Here is a 19,433-nt window from a genome sequence, read left to right as displayed (position 1 = left end):
CATGTGCCTATCTAAGAGTCTATTAAATGCTTCTAATGTATCTACGTCTACCACCGCCCTGGCAGGGCTTTCCACGCATTCACTACTCTCCATGTATATTTTTTTTGAAAAGCTTTCCTCGGACACCCTGCTTATACTGTCCTCCAATTATGTTAAAATTAATGCTCTCCTATTGGCCATTTAAGTCTGCTATGGACGGTCCCAAGCCCGGTTACAAAAGGAGGAGGGTTAGGCACGGGGCCAGCAACCTCAACCTGTAAAATTCCAGTGCTGCAGAAACGCCAACGGAAGCTCCAAAGACCTCATCCCTGGAGAGGATGGATGCACATCAAGAAGAAAGGCTACACCAGGGGACAAATTGAAACCTTGGCCCAGGATAGAGGACTCTCGTGAGCTGCTGTTGAAGGCCTAAGCCCCAGTAGGGGTGATAGGTTTAATAATAAGAAGAAGAATATTAGCCATTTCCTCCCTTGGGGGGGGGGGGGAAGAGTCTCTGACTTTCCACTCAATCTATGCCTTTTGTCATCTTGTACACCTCGATTGAGTCACCTCTCATCCTCCTTCATTCCAAAGCTCTCACTCAATCATCCGATCCTCATAAGCCATGCTCTCTCGTCCAGGTAGCACCCTGATAAACGCTGGAAATAATTTACTAAATGCTTGATTAATTTCAGGAAACATCCTTGTTCAGTGTAGGGCGAAGGGAACTAGCTGCGCGGTATCAAGGACATCAATTGACCCTCTCTAATGAGCCAGTGTGTGCGGTTAATTCATGGTGAATGTGATGTTGCCTCCTGGGACTTCCTTTCACCAGTCTGATTTAATGAGCTGACCTTGTTACTTGAACTGTGATATTTATTAACACAAGAGATCCTGCAGATGCTAGAAATGTTGAGCAACACACACGGAATGCTGGAGGAGCTCAGAGGGACAGGCACCCAGCAGCTCAGTATCTACCTCAGACAGATTCCTAATCAGAACTGGTTCCGCCGCACTTGCCATTACCTCCTTCCCTTTCCTCCATGGTCCACTCTTCTCCCTTGTCAGATTCCTTCTTCAGTTCTTTACCTCTTCCACCTATCATTCCCCCATCTTCTTCTTTCATCCCCTACCCCCCCCCATCCACTTTATTCTGGCCTCCCCATTGCAGACGAGCCCCATCTGCCCGAAGCGACTGGATTTAAGGTGCCAGTATCCTGCCTTTTCCCCTTCTGTCTGGAGAAACGATTCCACCGGGATTAGTAGCTGATCCACGTGTGAAGGTCAGGAGCTTTCTTTCCATTCCTGGTGAAGGTCTCAGCCCAAACCATCGACTGTTCATTCATTTCCATAGATGCTGCCCAGCTTGCTGAGCTCCTCCAGCACAATGTGTGCGATATTTATTGACCTGAATTATATATTGCTGGAACTAAATTTAACTTGAAGAACCTCATTATTTATTTACATTTATTTGCATACCTTGTCTTCTTTTATACATTGGCTACTTGTCAGTCTTTGTTTACCGATAGTTTTTTTCCCCCATTGATTCAATTACATTTCTTTATTTTCCTGTGAATGCCCACAAGAAAATGAATCTCAGAGCTGTAAATGGTGACATGTAAGTACTTTGACAATAAATTTACTTTGAAAGTTTTGGCCACCGCATCTCAGGAGGGACGTGAGCACTCCTGGGCGGGCGCAGTAACAATTTACTGGAGCAGTTCCAGGGAGGAGGTATTTCTGTTCCTCATTTAGACTGTAGACACGGAGACAAGTTTCAGATTTGACAGAAGTGGGCAAGACAGACATGGAGAAATTTTTCCCCTCTGCTGTACTGGAACAAGCTGGCAGCAGAAGTGGTAGATGTGGGTTCGATCGCAGTGTTTCGGAGAAGTTTGGATAAGTACGTGGATGGCAGGGGTATGGAGGGAAATGGTCCAGGTGTGGGTCGATGGGACTAACAGCTCAGTACAGATTAGAGGGGCTGAAGGGCCTGTTTCTGTGACTCCATGACATTTCAGGGACTAGGAAAACATCTCAAATTTTAGGGGAAAGTCAGCGTCAAGGAGAGGATATGACAGAGAGGGCTTAGTTTGGAACTAGCCCCCTATAATCGACATACAGCAAGCCAGCAGAACTCAGCAGATCAGGCACCATCTACGCAGGGAAGCAAACAGTTGACATTTCAGGTCAGTACCCTTCATCTGGACTGGACCCTCCACAGATGCTGCCTGACCTGATTTGGGGGGTGCGGTGTGTGTGTGTGTCTCTCCAGATTCCAGCATCTGCAGCCTCGTGTCTACACTTTGCATGTCAACATTACAACACAGTACAGGCCCTTCAGCCCAAGATGTTGTGCTGATCTTTCAACCTACTCCAAGATCAACCTAACCCTTCCCTCCCACATAGACCTCCATTTTTACATTATTCATGTGCCTAAGAGTTTCTTGAATCTCCCTCATGTATCTGCCTCTACCACCACCCCCGGCAGCACCTTCCACACACCACCACTCAACTCTGTAAAATAAAACTACTTTTGGCATCCCTCCCTATATTTTCCTCCAATCACCTTAAACTTGTACCTCCTTGTACGAGCCATTTCCACCCTGGGGAAAGGCATCGGCTGACCACTATAACGATGCCTTGTGTACACCTAATTGAAGTGGGAACAGAGGCAATCAGCACTTTGATGTGGGAACTGGAGCAGCAACAGAGAGAATAATTGGCTGCTGGCGAGTGAGGGGGGAATGTCAATTGCTTGATTGCCCCATCACCCAGGACATGCCCTCTTCTCATTGTTACCATCAGAGAGGTGGTCCAGGAGCCTGAAGGCACACACTCAACGATTCCGGAACAGCTTCTTCCCCTCTGCTATCAGATTTCTGAATGGACATTGAACCCACAAACACTACTCACTACTTTTTTCCCTCTCTTTTTGCACTACGTATTTAACTTTTTAAATATTTGCATACCTACTGTAATTTACTGTTTTTATTATCATGTATTGCAATGTACTGCTGCAGCAAAACAACAAATTTCACAACATATACCAGTGATACTAAGTTTGATTCTTATTACACAATTGGATCCCACTTGAAGGGGGCAACAGTTTCCTTTCATGCTTTCAGAGTTTTGAGATACTGCAAGTGCTTCAGTACAACCTGACAAGTCCTGGTGTGGAGACAACTTAGGCTGTAATTATGAAACACATGTGTACGAACACTTTTAGAAACATAGAAAGTAGGTGCAGGAGTAGGCCATTCGAGCCTGCACCGCCATTTATTATGACCATGGCTGATCATCCAACTCAGAACCCTGCACCAGCCTTCCCTCCATACCCCCTGATCCCCGTAGCCACAAGGGCCATATCTAACTCCCTCTTAAATATAGCCAATGAACTGGCCTCAACTGTATCCTGTGGCAGAGAGTTCCACAGATTCACCACTCTCTGTGTGAAGAAGTTTTTCCAAATCTCGGTCCTAAAAGGCTTCCCCTCTATCCTCAAACTGTGGCCCCTCGTTCTGGACTTCCCCAACATCGGGAACAATCTTCCTGCATCTAGCCTGTCCAATCCCTTTAGGATTTTATACGTTTCAATCAGATCCCCCCTCAATCTTCTAAATTCCAACGAGTACAAGCCCAGTTCATCCAGTCTTTCTTCATATGAAAGTCCTGCCATCCCAGGAATCAATCTGGTGAACCTTCTTTGTACTCTCTCTATGGCAGGGATGTCTTTCCTCAGATTAGGGGACCAAAACTGCACACAATACTCCAGGTGTGGTCTCACCAAGGCCTTGTACAACTGCAGTAGTACCTCCCTGCTCCTGTACTCGAATCCTCTCGCTATGAATGCCAGCATACCATTCGCCTTTTTCACCGCCTGCTGTACCTGCATGCCCACTTTCAATGACCGGTGTATAATGACACCCAGGTCTCGTTGCACCTCCCCTTTTCCTAATCGGCCACCATTCAGATAATAATGTGTTTTCCTATTTTTGCCACCAAAGTGGATAACTTCACATTTATCCACATTAAATTGCATCTGCCATGAATTTGCCCACTCACCCAACCTATCCAAGTCACCCTGCATCCTCTTAGCATCCTCCTCACAGCTAACACTGCCGCCCAGCTTCGTGTCATCCGCAAACTTGGAGATGCTGCATTTAATTCCCTCATCCAAGTCATTAATATATATTGTAAACAACTGGGGTCCCAGCACTGAGCCTTGCGGTACCCCACTAGTCACTGCCTGCCATTCTGAAAAGGTCCCGTTTATTCCCACTCTTTGCTTCCTGTCTGCTAACCAATTCTCTATCCACATCAATACCTTACCCCCAATTCTGTATGCTTTAAGTTTGCACACTAATCTCCTGTGTGGGACCTTGTCAAAAGGCTTTTGAAAATCCAAATATACCACATCCACTGGTTCTCCCCTATCCACTCTACTAGTTACATCCTCAAAAAATTCTATGAGATTCGTCAGACATGATTTTCCTTTCACAAATCCATGCTGACTTTGTCCGATGATTTTACCGCTTTCCAAATGTGCTGTTATCACATCTTTGATAACTGACTCCAGCAGTTTCCCCACCACCGACGTTAGGCTAACCAGTCTATAATTCCCCGGTTTCTCTCTCCCTCCTTTTTTAAAAAGTGGGGTTACATTAGCCACCCTCCAATCCTCAGGAACTAGTCCAGAATCTAATGAGTTTTGAAAAATTATCACTAATGCATCCATTATTTCTTGGGCTACTTCCTTAAGCACTCTGGGATGCAGACCATCTGGCCCTGGGGATTTATCTGCCTTTAATCCCTTCAATTTACCCAACACCACTTCCCTACTAACATGTATTTCGCTCAGTTCCTCCATCTCACTGGACCCTCTGTCCCCTACTATTTCTGGAAGATTATTTATGTCCTCCTTAGTGAAGACAGAACCAAAGTAATTATTCAATTGGTCTGCCATGTCCTTGCTCCCCATAATCAATTCACTTGTTTCTGTCTGTAGGGGACCTACATTTGTCTTTACCAGTCTTTTCCCTTTTACATATCTATAAAAGCTTTTACAGCTTATAAAAGCGTACAAAAGCTTATACAGTTTTTGCATCATATTAACCACTGAAGTGTAACAAATGCATCTCAACGCTTTCCGGGGGATGAGAAGTTAAAAGCAAGTTGATAGAGTCCTTCATCAGAGTTCTGATGAAAGGTCTCGGACTGAACCATTTCCTCTTTATTCCTCGACCTGCTGAGTTCCTCCAGTATTTTGTGAGTGTTGTTCTGGATTTCCAGCATCTGCAGAATCTCTTGTGAATATAAAAGCAAGGGTGTGATGCTGAGCCTTTATCAGGCATTGGTCAGACTGCACTTGGAATATTATCAGCAGTTTTGGGCTCTTTATGTGGTGGCATTGGAGAGGGTCCAGAGGAGGTTCTCAAGAATGAAAGGGTTAACATTTGAGGGGTGTTTGCGTGCTCTGAGTCTGCGCTGCTGGAGTTTAGAAGAACGAGGGAGGATATCCTTGAATATTGAAAGCCCTAGACAGAGTGGATGGGGAGAAGATTTTTCCAATAGAGAGGGAGTCCAGAACCAGAGGCCACAGTCGCAGAATAAAGGATCATCTCTTTAGGACAGAGGAGAAGGAATTTCTTAAGCCAGAGGGTGGAGAATCTGTGGAATTCATTGTCACACAAGGCTGTGAAGTTCAAGTCATTGGGTATATTTAAAGCAGAGGTTGACAGGTTCTTGATTAAAAGGTTATGGGGAGAAGGCAGGAGATGGAGCTGAGGGTGATAATAACTCAGCCATGATGAAACATCAGGGCAGACTCAAAGGGCCGAATGGCCTTTTTCTTCTATGTCTTATGGTCTAACTCACACAAAATGCTGGAGCAATTCAGCAAATCAGGCAGCGTATAAGGAGGGGAATGAAAAAATGTACCAGACTGATGCCCTTTATCAGGATTGGCTTATGAAGGGTCTCAGCCCGAAACATCGACTGTTAATTCCTCTCCATAGACACTGCCTGACCTGCTGAGTTCCTCCAGCTTTTTGTGTGTGTTGCTCTGGATTTCCAGTATCTGCAGAATCTCTTGTGTTTTCCAGACTGGTACAATCCCATAAATTATACATCGACCTTTAAACACGCAGTGCAATGAAGTCTAGTTTTCATCTTGTCCAAGGTTAAATTCTGAATCTTGATTTCTGGGCACACAGGTAAGAGTGTAGAGGCCTCCTAACACAAGCTTTGCTTCAGCACAGAATTCTAATCAAGGAAACGGGTAGTCATAACTGCCTGTCACATCACCAGCACGAGCCTGCCTGCCGTCAAGGACAAATGCACAGAAAGGTGCCAGGAAAAGGCCAGCAATATCATAAAGGATCCCACCCACTCGGCTCATGGGCTGTCTGCCCCACTCCCATCAGGAAGGAGGCTACATAGCATCCACATCAGGACCACCAGACACAAAGACAACTACTTTCCTAGAACAGTAAGGCTGATCACTAACCTACTCCTTCACACCCCCAACGACCACTACTTCATCATATTAATTGCAATCGCCATTCTGGTCCATGTCCCCTTCATGGTAGAGGAGCAACACCTTGTATTCTGTCTTGGTAGCCTCCAACCTAATGGCACGAATATCGATTTCTCCTTCTGGTTAAAAAAAATTTCCACCCACTCCCCTCATCTTCTATTCCCAACTCTGGCCTCTCAACCTCCACCTGGGTCCCCTCCTCCTTTCCTTTCTCCTGTAGTCCATTCTCCTCTCCTATCAGATTCCTTCTTCCCCAGCTCTTGAACTTTCCCACCCATCTCGCCTCACCTATCACCTTCCAGCCAGCCTCCTTCCCCTCCCTCCACCTTTTTATTCTGGTGTCTTCCCCCTTCCTTTTGAGCCCTGGGGAAGGGTCTTAGCCTGAAATGGTCAGAGGCCTGAAACGTCGACTGTACCTCTTCCTAGAGATGCTGCCTGGCCTGCTGTGTTCACCAGCAACTTTGATGTGTGTTGCTTGAATTTCCAGCATCCGCAGAATTCCTGTTGTTTGAGTTCCTCCAGCATTTTGTTTGTGTTGCTTTGAATTCCAGCATCTGCAGAATCTCTTGTGTTTATCATTTCCTGTCAGAGTCACCTTATGAAAAGACACTCCTGTGACTAGCACAATTTTATGGAAATATAATGCATATAACTTACCTTATGTATTTATAGTTACTGTGTTTTTTAAATGATTGTGTTCTTTATCTTTCTGTGCTGCATTGGATCTGGAGTAACAATTATTTTGCTGTCTTTTACACTTGGGTACTGGAAATGGCATTAAACAATCTTGAATCTTGAATAATTGGAGCTTGTAAAAAAACAGGTGCAATAATTATTGGTGATTTAATTATCATTTAGATTGGATAAATCAAATGATCAAAGCCGGCCACAAGAACAAGCTTGGAGAGTATAGTCCGCATGAGTTCTGAGGGCAATTTGTTGAGGAACCAGAATTACTTTAGTTCTAGAATCCTGAAACCGGATTAATCAATGATGGCTGAAAAACGAAAGAGTGGTCATGGCTCGTGGGAAATCCGGATTCACTTTGGGAGTGTGAAACCCGAGCCTGAAACTAGTTCGCGAACTTAAATGTAGGGACGCCACCGTACTGCAGTGGTTAGCGCAGCTCAGGGAGTTTGGAGTTCAATTCCCGTGCCTGCTGTGAGCAAGTTCGTACGTTGCTTCCTGTGGGTTTCCTCCCACAGTCCAAAGACGTACTGGTTAGTACATTAATTGGTCTTTATAAATTGTCCTGTAATTGGGCTAGGGTTAAATCGGTGGGTTGCTGGGCGGCGAGGCTCAAAGGGCCAGAAGGGCCTGTTCGGCACTGTATCTCTAAGTAAAACATAAAATAAATATATTTATGATAGCAAGAGATCAGAGTTGGCAAAGCTGAACAGAGTATAGGGCCGTACAGTAGCTTAGAGGACAGCTCGGGAGCCTAGCGGTTAGCCCCAGTAACCCGTGTTCAATTCCCGCCACTGTCTGTAAGGAGTTTGTACGTTCTCCCCACGACCACATTGGTTTTCTTCAAGTACTGCGGTTTTCTTGCACGTTCCTAAGACGTATAGGTCAGGGTAGTAGGTTGTGGACATGCTTTGTTGGCGCTGGAACACGGTGACACTTGTGGTGCATAGCATATCCTTGGACTGCGTTGGTGATTGACACAAAACACCGCATTTCACTGTCTGTTTCAATGTAACAATTGACAAATAAAGCTAATCATTAATTTCTTATAGATCAGGGGTTCCCAACCTTTTTTTATGCCATAGACCAATACCATTAAGCAAGGGGTCTGTGAACCCCAGGTTTGGTACCCCTGCTTTAGAAGATAGGAGATCAGCTTCAGATTGTCTTCAGAGACGCATCTTCGGAGATATTTTGTAAATCTCAAAGGTACACGCTACTGAGGAAGGTGAGCGTTAGCAGGGACCTCCAACAATGCAGTACTGCCTCACGAATCAAGTTATAACGCTCAATCTCTGCAATGCTCAATGGCTAATTTATGACCCTGGGTTCCACTAATCGGATTCTTCACCCAAAAGAAACCATTGATCCTGCTTTGCAAGGAGGAATCCATGAGACAGAAAGGAGTGCCGGATTTACAATCCAAGGCACTTATGCGGAACGCATCTTATTTCAGGCCTGCACGGTCAGATGTACTGAGGAAGTTGTGCTTGGAGAAACAAAACTGAACAAAAGGCATACAACATAGTGAAGGTTAGTGATCGGCCAGAGACTTGGGAAGTCTTTAGCAGCATAAAGACCAAAAATATTGTTGGCTCAGACAAAAAATAAACTAATGTGGAGGTAAAGAGCATCGTACTAGTAAATTAAAAAAGAGGATCGTTTAAGTAACTTTGTCTTCAGAGAAGTGTTAATATAAAACAGCAAAATGGAAAAGATTCCAGTTACTTGGATTTCTACAGCAGAACACATTATTATCATAATAGTCGAGGGGCCATTGGAGATGGAGGAACAATTTCTATTACGGAAAATAATATAGTCCGTTCCCCTTCACTTCTCCTCACTTGCCCATCACCTCCCTTTGGTGTCCCTCCTCCTTCCCTTTCTCCTATATTCCACTGTCACCTCCTATCAAATTTCTCCTTCTTCTTCAGCCTATCACCTGTCAGCTTCTTACCTCGTCCTACCTCCCCCACCCACTGACCTCCCACCTGTCACCTGCTAGCTTCTTCCCCTCCCCCACCTTCTTATTCTGGCTTCTGTCCTGTTGAAGGACCTTGACCCAAAATATCGACTGTTTATTCTCTTCCATAGATGCTGCCTGTTCTGCTGAGTTTCTCCAGCACTTTGTGTGTTGCTCAAGAAAAAATACATATTTTCTCGCAACATGTTACCACAATTTCATAACCAAGCTGGTCACTTTTCCCCCTGACCTTACCAAAACCAGTGTGAGTCTGACTCTGACAACCAAGTCCAGCTCCTGGCCTTCACGTGTGGTTTAGCTACTAAACCTGGTGGAACCATTTCTTCTGACGGGAGAAGGGGCAAAGGCAGGTTACTGGCACCTTAAAACCAGTCACTGGGGCAGATGGGGCTTGTCAGCCACGATTGGCAGCTCATCTAAGAGAAGGGAAACTCCGATCTCAAGCCTCCACTGCCTTAAGGCTATACCCGGTCATGGGGAAGGCTTCGGGAATAAACCCTGAGGGAAAAATGCGAAGCTGGAGCCCCTTAGGCAGTCCCGACTGGCAACTCCTGCAACACCACTGGTGCCGAACTGTATCGGTCTCCACCTTTCCTTTGGATCTATCAGCTGTGTGGGAAGAGGTATCTACATGGACAACAGTTTCCTCTCCAGGTTGTACTGCCCTAGTTTCCTTTCTGACTTGTGGTTCACTCCGACGCCGAGGATACAATATCCTCCGACCAACAGAGGCCGTCACAGTAGAGGCTGACTGGCCTCCTCCTGCTCAACGGGGATGGTTAATATTAAAGGTTCTGGACCAGGTGTGATCACTGCTTTTTATTCAACTGTTTGATCGAACTTCACTCCTGTCAGGGAGGGCAAGAGTTTTTGTTGAACCCATCTTCACACAGAAGGTACCATGAAACCCAATGATTTGCTGCTTGTTTCTTCGGACTTGGTTGAGGAGCCAGGAGTTTCCTGCTAACAGTCTGCTGCAGGGACTCAGTGGGGTTGAGAATCTTTGTCAATGTTTCGTGTGAAAACCTTGCTCCAAGACTTGGTTAGCTGTTTCCCTCCATGGATGCAGACCGGCCTGCTGAGTTTTGTACTCTATCTATTCATCTTTCCTTCCTCCTTTGTGAATTTGGTCCTTTTGGCTCTTCGAGCCACGCTACCCAGCAATTCCCCAATTTAATCCTAGCCTAATCACGGGACAATTGACAATGACCAACTGACCCACAAACTAGTATGTCTTTGGACTGTGGGAGAAAACCGGAGCACTGGAGAGAATGTACGATAACTTTCTTACAGAGGATGCTGGAATTGAGCTCCAAACTCCGACGCCCCGAGCTGCACTACCATAGTATGGAGTTCCTCTGGCGTGTTGGGTGTCAATTATGGGCAGTAGGTCCCAGGAAGCTGTTCAACCTGCTGACTGCCTCCAGCAAATTGTTTGTTGCCCCCCGCCATTCATAATTCCAACAGCCTGCAGTCTCTGGTAGCTCCAGTTTAGAAGCAGGCTTTGAATCTGTTGACAGAGTCACCCACTCACAGAGAATACCTTGCAGTTGTTAAACTGCAATTCCAGCTGAGGCTGGACATGCCTCAGGATATTTCCGGGTACCCTGCTCTGCAAATTGTTCCTATCTTCAGAAAATCTGTCTTTTTGACAGTTTTTTGTTATATATTAAGAGATGTGTGTTATTGTTCTACAGTATGTGCTTCAGGCTGAACTGCAAGAGAAACTCAGAGGCATCTCCCTGCAGGTGTCCGAAAGGAAGTGTGCCCTTGAATCACCAAGGTATGGCAGGTACGGACCAAGTGCTGATAATTGAGATTAGTTTGGGTGGGTCAGCATGGTGTGGTGGGCCGAAGGGCCTGTTTGTATGTTATAGAGTACTGTCAGAGAGTAGAGGCCATTTAGTCCATCTGCAGGCCATGCCAGCAGGGTTTTTCCACTGCATTTGGGTGAGATGAGAACTAGAGGTCATGGTTTAGGGTGAAAGGTGAACCCGAGGGGGAGCTTCTTCCCTCAGAGGGTGATGCAAGTGTGGAGAATGAGGGGAGATTTAACTGAGGTATACACAATTATGAACTGTATTACAGCAGCGGTCCCCAACCACTGGGCCGCAAAGCATGTGCTACGATATGAGTCAGCTGCACCTTTCCTCATTCCCTGTCACGCACTGTTGAACTTGAACATAGGGTTGCCAACTGTCCCGTATTTGCCGGGACATCCTGTATATTGGGCTAAATTGGTTTGTCCCATACGGGACCGCCCTTGTCCCGTATTTCCCCCGCTGAGGTAGAGCGTTCCTATGAAACCATTTGTGCCGAAATGGTGTGAAGCAAAGAAGCAATTACTATTAATTTATATGGGAAAAATTGTTGAGCGATTCCAGACCCAAAAAATAACCTAACAAATCATACCAAATAAGACATAAAACCGAAAATAACACTAACATATAGTAAAAGCAGGAATGATATGATAAATACACAGCCTATATAAAGTAGAAATAATGTATGTACAGTATAGTCGGGAAGATTAAGCCAAAACCAGATTTGTGGGGAAAAAATTGGCACGTACATGCATGCGCACACAGGTGCCTGCGCAAGGCTTCATGGTCATGGTAGTTTTTCCTGGGGTAAACACAAGTGTCCCGGGATTTGACTGCTACTTTTGTCCCTTATTTGGGAGTGAGAAAGTTGGCAACCCTACTTGGACACCCCCTCCCCCCCTCGGCCAGTCCGCAAGAATATTGTCAATATTAAACTGGTCTGCGGTGCAAACCCCTGGTTTACAGGGTAAATGTAAGCAGGCTTGTTCCACTGTAGTTGGGCGAGACAAGAACCAGAGATCATGGGTTAAGGGTGAAACATGAAATGTTTAAGGGGATCCTGAGGAGGGCCTTCTTCATTCAGAGGATGGTGAGTGTGTGGAACGAGCTGCCAGTGGAAATGGTGGAAGTAGGTTCGATTTCAACAGTTAAGAGAAATTTGGATAGGTACATGTATGGGAGGGATATGGAGATACAGTATATGGTCTGAGTGCAGGTCCATGTGAGACTAGGCAGATTAGTAGTTTGACATGTGATATCAGTCTGAGGATGGTCTCCGTAGTTTGTCGTTGGCTCCCCTGGTGAATGCAATGGGGAAGGATAACTCATTGATGGAGGGGAGGTGGACAGCATGGGAATGGTGATCCCAGACAGGGAGAGAGGATTGACTCAGTCAGAGTAAATTCTGCTTCTCTTTATCTCTCTCCTGGTGCCTTGGCTGTTACACTGCGGGTTCTGGGGTCTGGAGTATGGGCCATGAGCAGTGTCTACAACAGCTGAGACAGAGGTCAAAATAAATTTATTATCAAAGTACGTGTACAGTATGTCACCATGTATTACCTAGAGGCATTTTCTTGCGGGTATTTATAAGAAATAGAAGAGAACTTATGAAAAACTATAGGACACAGAACTTTACAGCACAGTACAGGCCTAAAATGTTGTGCTGATCTTTTAACCTACTCTACAATCAATCTAACCCTTCCCTCCCTACATTTTTCTATCATCATGTGCCTTTTTGAGTTTCTTAAACGTTCCACATTTATCAGCCTCTACCACCACCCAGAGCAAGGCGTTTCACATACCCACCACTCTGTGTGTAAAGTACTTGCCTCTGAAGACCCCCCCCGTACTTCCCTCCAATCACCTTAAAATTATGCCCCCTCGTATTAGCCACTTCCACCCTGGGAAAAAGTCTCTGGCTGTCCCTCTTATCATCTTCTCAAACTATATATAAACAAAGACCGAAAAACACCCAATGTGCAAAAGAAGACAAATTGTACAAATAAAAAACAAATAAAAATATTGAGAATGTGAGCTGTAAAACACTTTGAAAGTGAGTCCATTGGTTGTGGAATCAGTTCAGTGTTGAGGTGAGTGATGTTACCATTTCCAATTTGGGAACCTGATGCTTGAAGGGTAAGGATTGTCCCTAAATCTGGTGGAAAGATGCCAAAAGCCACTGCACTAATTCCAGTCTCGGCACAACCCCAACATTAATTTGACACCTCTACCTGAGCCTAAATTTCGAAATTCCATTCCTAAGTCACTCCAGCTTAAGTCCTGATGAAGGATCTTGGCCTGAAACTTTGACTAGCTAAACATTCTAAAACCAATTCCCATTCCCGTTCCGTTTTGGTCCATGGCCTCCTCTTGTGCCAAGGTGAGGCCACCCTCAGGGTGGAGGAGCAACACCTTATATTCTGTCTGGGCAGCCTCCAACCTGATGGCATGAATATTGATTTCTCCTTCCAGTAAACAGATTCCCTCTACCCCTTCCTCTATTCCGCACTCTGACCTTTTACTTCTCACCCTCTTGTTACTTCCCCCTGGGTCCCCTCCTCCTTCCTCTTCTATGGTCCACTCTCCTCTCCTATCAGGTTTTTTTCCTTCTGCAGCCCTTGACCTTTTCCATCCACCTGGCCTCACCTGTTACCTTCCAGCTAGCCTCCATCCCCTCTCCCCCACCTTTTTATTCTGGCGTCTTCCCCCTTCCTTCTTGGTCCGAATGAAGGGTCTCGGCCCGAAACATTGTCTGTTTATCCATTTCCATAGATGCTGCCTGACCCGCTGAGTTCCTCCAGCGTTTTGTGTGTGTTGCTCTGGCTCAAACTGTGCTTGTTGGGTCTTTCAGCTTCATAGCTTCTAATGAGGTTTGGCATCAAAAGGATTCTGTTGAAATTCCCTGAAGCACTTGGGATAATTTAGCAGATTAAAAGCACTTTATTAATACAAATTGCATTATTCTGTAATTCTGTTGATTTAAATTTGGGACACGGGTGAAATGAATTGCTTTCATTATGTGTTTCAGCAGCCAGGGCTAAAGTCTTGAGAAATGGGCATCTATTGTTTCACCTACAGTACGTGGGCTGTTCAAGTTAATCATTATGTTGAGTTTGGTTCAGCTCAGATTGCAGATGGCTGGCATACAAAACACCGGAACTCAGAATTGTCTTCCTGTCGGGTAATGGTTTTGTCAGTGGAGTGTGGGTGGCAAGGTGGTGTGGCGACTAGCAACATCTCGTATTCTGTGTGGGTAATCTCCAAACCTGAACATCAGTTTCTCTAACTTCAGGTAATTTCTCCCCCCTCCCATTTCTGTTTTTTTAATTCTCTATTCCAGTTCTCTTCTTGTCTGTTCTCCTCTTCTGCTCACCACCTTCCCTCCGGGCCCCACCTTCTTCCCTTTTTCCCATGGTCCACATCTTCTCCTATCAGATTCCTCCTTCTTCAGCCCTTAACCTCTTCCACCTATCCCCTCCCAGCTTCTTACTTCATCGTCCCTTCCCCCACCCACCAAACTTCCTCCTCATGTGGTCTCACCCATCACCTACCATCTTGTACTTCTCACCTCCCCCACCTTCTTATGCCAGCTTCTTCTCCCTTCCTGCCCAATCCTGAGGAAGGGATTTGGGCTGAAACGTTGGCTATTTATTCCCTTCCGTAGATGCAGCCTGGAACTAGCTTACATGGGGCGTCTTGGTTAGAATGAACCAGTTGAAGGGCCTGATTCTCTGCTGTATAAGTCTATGACAGCCAACACTGCATTTTCTAGTATCGTTCCTTAGCCTATTGGAGGACACTCTATTGGCGTCCTTTTGAAAACCTAGTTCCACAACGTTTCTGTGGTATTCTTTCTGCAGCTTCAAAAAAAAAGTCGTTTTTGTGTTTGTGTTTGAGATCTGCGCTGACTTTCCATTGTTAGACTCTTGGTTTGGGAAGATAGCGAGGGTGAATCAGGTGACATGGAAGAGGGACTGTGGGTATTTTACACCTCCCTGCTGCTTGATCAGCTCACCCAATGATGAATGCTCCATTGTCACTTCGACGTTTGACTGCCTTGCAGTCCTCCAGCTCTTCCGGTGTACAAGGTTTTGTTACCTGTAGCTGGATGGACAATGTGTGCAGGAAGTGTTAAGGCAGGGAGGTGTGCACACTTGGTAACACTACAGGTTTTAATGTTCCCCGGGTGTGCCCGTGGCCCGTCGAACTGAATTCCAGAAGTGTTTTGTCATGAGTCTTTGAGGCCGATTTTGGGCTGAGGGAATCGGGTATGCGTCCCATACAGGAATGATCGGCATTTTTGTCAGCCCTTCTGCACTTGCTGAACCAGTCTTCATGCTTATTATATTTGTCTCTGAATTCAGTTCAGAATGAAGGCAGCCAGTGCTGGATCAAGAAGACGGTGCCTGTTTATCCACCTCTTTGATTGTGTGTGATTCTCATAAGTGACTTATTTTCAATCTGCGCCATTCACAGGCTGCTTTCGATAGTCCAGGTCGCTGATAGAGCACATTGTACACTGATGTGCGAGTTAATGAGTGCCCGAGGGATCCTGGTTGAGACTGTGACCTTTGCACTCGGCCCTGAGCGCACCTTGCAGAGACGTCTTCCTCTCGTCTCTCCCTTCCACCTCTCCGTACAGCCGAGGGAGGGGAAACCCTCTCCCCTCCCAAAGGGACCACACAGGAAAAGGGTTTTTGCTGTTCGCGTCTTGCCAGACTGAGAAAATCCAAATCAGATTTATTATCATGAGTAGCAACAGTGCTGTTGGTTTTAAGGAATGTGATAGAACATTACTTTATCCATTGACAATGATTGTCAGAAGGAAAAACATTGCACAGTTTATTACTGTAAATATATTATATTATGAATAAACTTTGATTTGATATATGGTGTAATCATTGGGATAGGTTGTGAAATTTGTTGTTTTGCGGCAGCATTACAGTGTGAGACAAAAATACTACAAATTATTGTGAGAAATCTATAAAATTAAATAGTACAAAAGCACTAGGTGGTTAATCTGATCAACCATTCTAGTTAGCCCCCAACCCACTCTATTACCCCCGTCACTGCACTGTCAACACTTCAAACCCAAGAAACTCTACAGATGCTGGAAATCCAGAGTAACACACACACACAATGCTGGAGGAACTCAGCAGGTCAGGCAGCATCTACGGAGCTGGATTACCAGTTGACGTTTCAGGCCAAGACCCTTCTCCAACTTCCGATAATCTCTGCCCCCTCCCTCCTCCTTTCTTTTTCCATTCCCCATTCTGGTTTCCCTCTCACCTATTTTCTTCTCTGCACCTACCCATCACCTCCTGCCTTCCCTTTCTCCCATTGGCCACTGCTCTCCTATCAGATTCCTTCTTCTTCAGCCCTTTACTTTTTCCACCTATCACCTCCCAGCTTTTCACTTCTTCCCCCCCTCCCCAGCTTCCCAATCCACCTACCTTCCCTTCACCTGCTCTCACCTGTCACCTGCCAGCTTGTGCTCCTCTTCCCCCCCCCCAAACACTTTATTCTGGCCTCTGCCCCTTTCCTTTCCAGTCCTGAAGAAAGGTCAAGAAAGGTCTCTGAAGCCAGGACCAAGGAAGGGCCTCAGCACAGATGCTGGCTGACTTGCTGACTTCTGCCAGCATTTCTTATGTGTGTGTTAAACACTTTAAGCAACTTTTTATAAAGTAACTCTCACAAAATGCTGGAGGAACTCAGCAGGTCAGGCAGCATCTATGGAAAAGAATGAACAGTCGACATTCCGGGCCGCGACCCTTCATCTAAACTTTTTATAATGCTTTTACATTGTTACTGCACACTGGTATTTGTGTATTCATGCACATTTTCTTCCATATCTGTACTTTAACCTCTAACTTTATGTTTTACATGTAATTCTTTATTATAACTGTTGAATGTTGTTTTTGTTACGTGTCACACCAAAACACCACCACAAATTCCACCCCTCCACATTCCCAACCACCACTACGTTATCATTTCCTGTCAGTCACCTGATGTACAGACACTCCTGTGCCTAGCGTCATTTAGTGGACATAGAATCAATCTATGCATGGAAGCTATCTTGTGTATTTATATTTATTGTGGGCTTTTTTTTATTATTATTGCGTTCTTTATCTTATTGTGTTTTTTTTGTACTGCATCAGATCCGGAGTAACAATTATTTCGTTCTCCTTTACACCTGTGCACTGGAAATGACATTAAACAATCTTGAATCGTACTGCATGTGATGAATAAAGGTGATCTTTGATCTTCCTCCTCCTTGAAAGAGAGGAGATTAAAATAGTGAGGTGGTGCTCGTGGAGGGGAAGAGGAGAGAGGAATGTGACCAGTATAGGACTGAGCTGGCAGTTTTCGTTCGGTTAACCACTCACCCAACTGGTTTGCATGCTTCTAATATTTGTACTTGTCACCGCTCAGCTGCGGGAGGCAGAGCGAGGCTAATTGGAGCACTGCATGTTTAGCGGCAGGTTCAGTCTCCTGCTGGTTGTCACTGGCCCGTTGCCGTGGCGTGTTTTCCTCCCTCCCTCCTGAGTTTGTGCCAATGTCATCTGTAAAAATTCTCTTGACAAGGCCAAGGGGGGAATGGGGGGGGGTTGCTGAACTTCAGAATCAGATGACAAGAGGGTTGTGATTCACAGCTAGGTGCAGTTGCTGTCAAGACTAGGACTGTCACTAGGTATGCGAGGAGCAAGCAGGTGATCAGGAACAAGAACTCCCTGTGCAGGTAAGCAGCAGGGAGGCAGAATGCTTCGAACATCCCTCGAGGAAACTTTGCTGCCTCAGGAGATAGCTCTGCAACTAGCTGTGATGTTGGGAAGCTGATCCGAGCGGACAGGTAGACTTCTCTTTCTCTTTTATAACTCAGGCTGTGTACCGAAACCGTGCTTTGCCAACATTTCAGTGTACGCTGGGGCAGAATGTTTTTCTTGTGTGATTGACTTTGTCCTCATTAATTCAGTCATGTTTAATCTTGCTCTGGGTCGTCTTTGAAACAAACTCTGGGTTTGTGTCGATTATCAAATGTGTTCTGGTATCTGTCGTTGGCTGTAAGACATTTGAGGTTTGCTGCAGTGAAAGACGCAATTATAAGCTAATGCTTCCTCCTGGCAGAGAAGATTTTGAACAAAATAAGCAAAGAAAGAGATTATTTATTTACTTAGAGATAAAGTGCGGAACAGGCCTTTCCGGTTTATTGAGACACTCCGCCCAGAAACCCACCGATTTAACCCTCGCCTAATCACAGGACAACCTACAGCGACCGATTCACCGATAACCGGTACGTACGTCTTTGGACTGAGGGAGGAAATGAGAGCACCCAGAGGAAACCCACGCATATCACGGGGAGAACATACACAAACCCTTTACAGACGGCGCCGGAATTGAACTCCGAACTCTGACATCTATCATGCATTACTACCATACTGTGGTATCCTACAAGAATAAAACGTAACCTTAGTGACTTGTGTCACACGATTTTGATAAGGTCAAGAGGAAAGGGACCATTATGTTATCAAATTCTGGTAATGTGTTCCTAGATAATACATTTTTTTTTTGTTGAGCAACACACACACAAAGTGCATTTCAGGCCGAGACCCTCCGTCAGGACTGGAAAGGAAGAATAAGAAGGTGAGGGGGAGTGGAAGGAGGACAAGCTGACAGGTGATAGGTAAATCACAAACGAGAAAATCTGTAGATACTGGTGATGGGTGGATAGGGGAGGCAGGATGAAGTAAGAAGCTGGGAGGGGATTGGTGGGAGAGGTAAAGGGCTGAAGAAGAAGGAATCCGATAGGAGAGGAGTGTGGACCATGGAAGAAAGGGAAGGAGGAGGGGCACCAGAAGGAGGCGACAGGCAGATGAGGAGAAGAGAAGGGATGAGAGGGGAACCAGATTAAGGGATGGAAAAAGAGAGAAGGGAGGGGGAGAAATTACTGAAAGTTAGAGAAATCGATGTTCGTGCCATCAGGCTACTGAGATGAAATGAGAGCTGTTGTGTCTCCTACCTTATCGTGGCAGTAGGAGGGGCCATAGATTGACACGTTGGAATGGGAGGTAGAAAAAATGAGTGACCACTGGGAAAGCCTGAGCTTTGTGGAGGCTACCCACCTGGAATCTGAGGTGTTGCTCGTCCAAGCTGAGTTTGGATGAATGTGGTTTTTGTTTTATTTCTCTGCAGTAGGGAACGGATGAGTAAATTTGGGTGTGAAAACACTTATAATGGTTCAATCTCAAAAAAACAATTTTGTCATTGGGATAGTGATGGTCAAGATACCAGCCAGCGTCTACCATCTTAATCATGTGTACGAGCCCCAGGGCAAAATTAACAGCCTCCTCTTCGGGGAGGAATTCTACCACGGGTAGTCCCAAGCCCGGCTATGAAACAGGCAGGGTTAGACATGAGGTGTGTTGCT

General features: G+C 45.6%; 1 protein-coding gene across 4 annotated transcripts in view; it reads left to right on the top strand.

Annotated features, from left to right (window-relative positions):
• LOC134337640 (uncharacterized) overlaps positions 1–19,433 on the top strand; it is a 93,325-nt gene that overhangs the window by 60,122 nt on the left and 13,770 nt on the right. For 2 of the 4 annotated variants that reach the window (XM_063032815.1, XM_063032816.1), the window contains exon 2: positions 10,886–10,980. The exons of 1 other annotated variant lie outside the window; for it this stretch is intronic. In XM_063032815.1, the coding sequence (XP_062888885.1) occupies positions 10,886–10,980 (95 nt within the window). Of the gene's footprint in view, positions 1–10,885; positions 18,789–19,433 lie in introns of those variants that run through there. One more of the 4 variants, XR_010016044.1, reaches the window with a different exon arrangement.

This window comes from Mobula hypostoma, chromosome 25 (assembly GCF_963921235.1).
Source record: "Mobula hypostoma chromosome 25, sMobHyp1.1, whole genome shotgun sequence".
In the NCBI taxonomy this organism is placed as follows: domain Eukaryota; kingdom Metazoa; phylum Chordata; class Chondrichthyes; order Myliobatiformes; family Myliobatidae; genus Mobula; species Mobula hypostoma.
The sequence above is the reverse complement of the archived record's forward strand: the minus strand, read 5'-3'. Positions and strand labels throughout refer to the sequence as shown.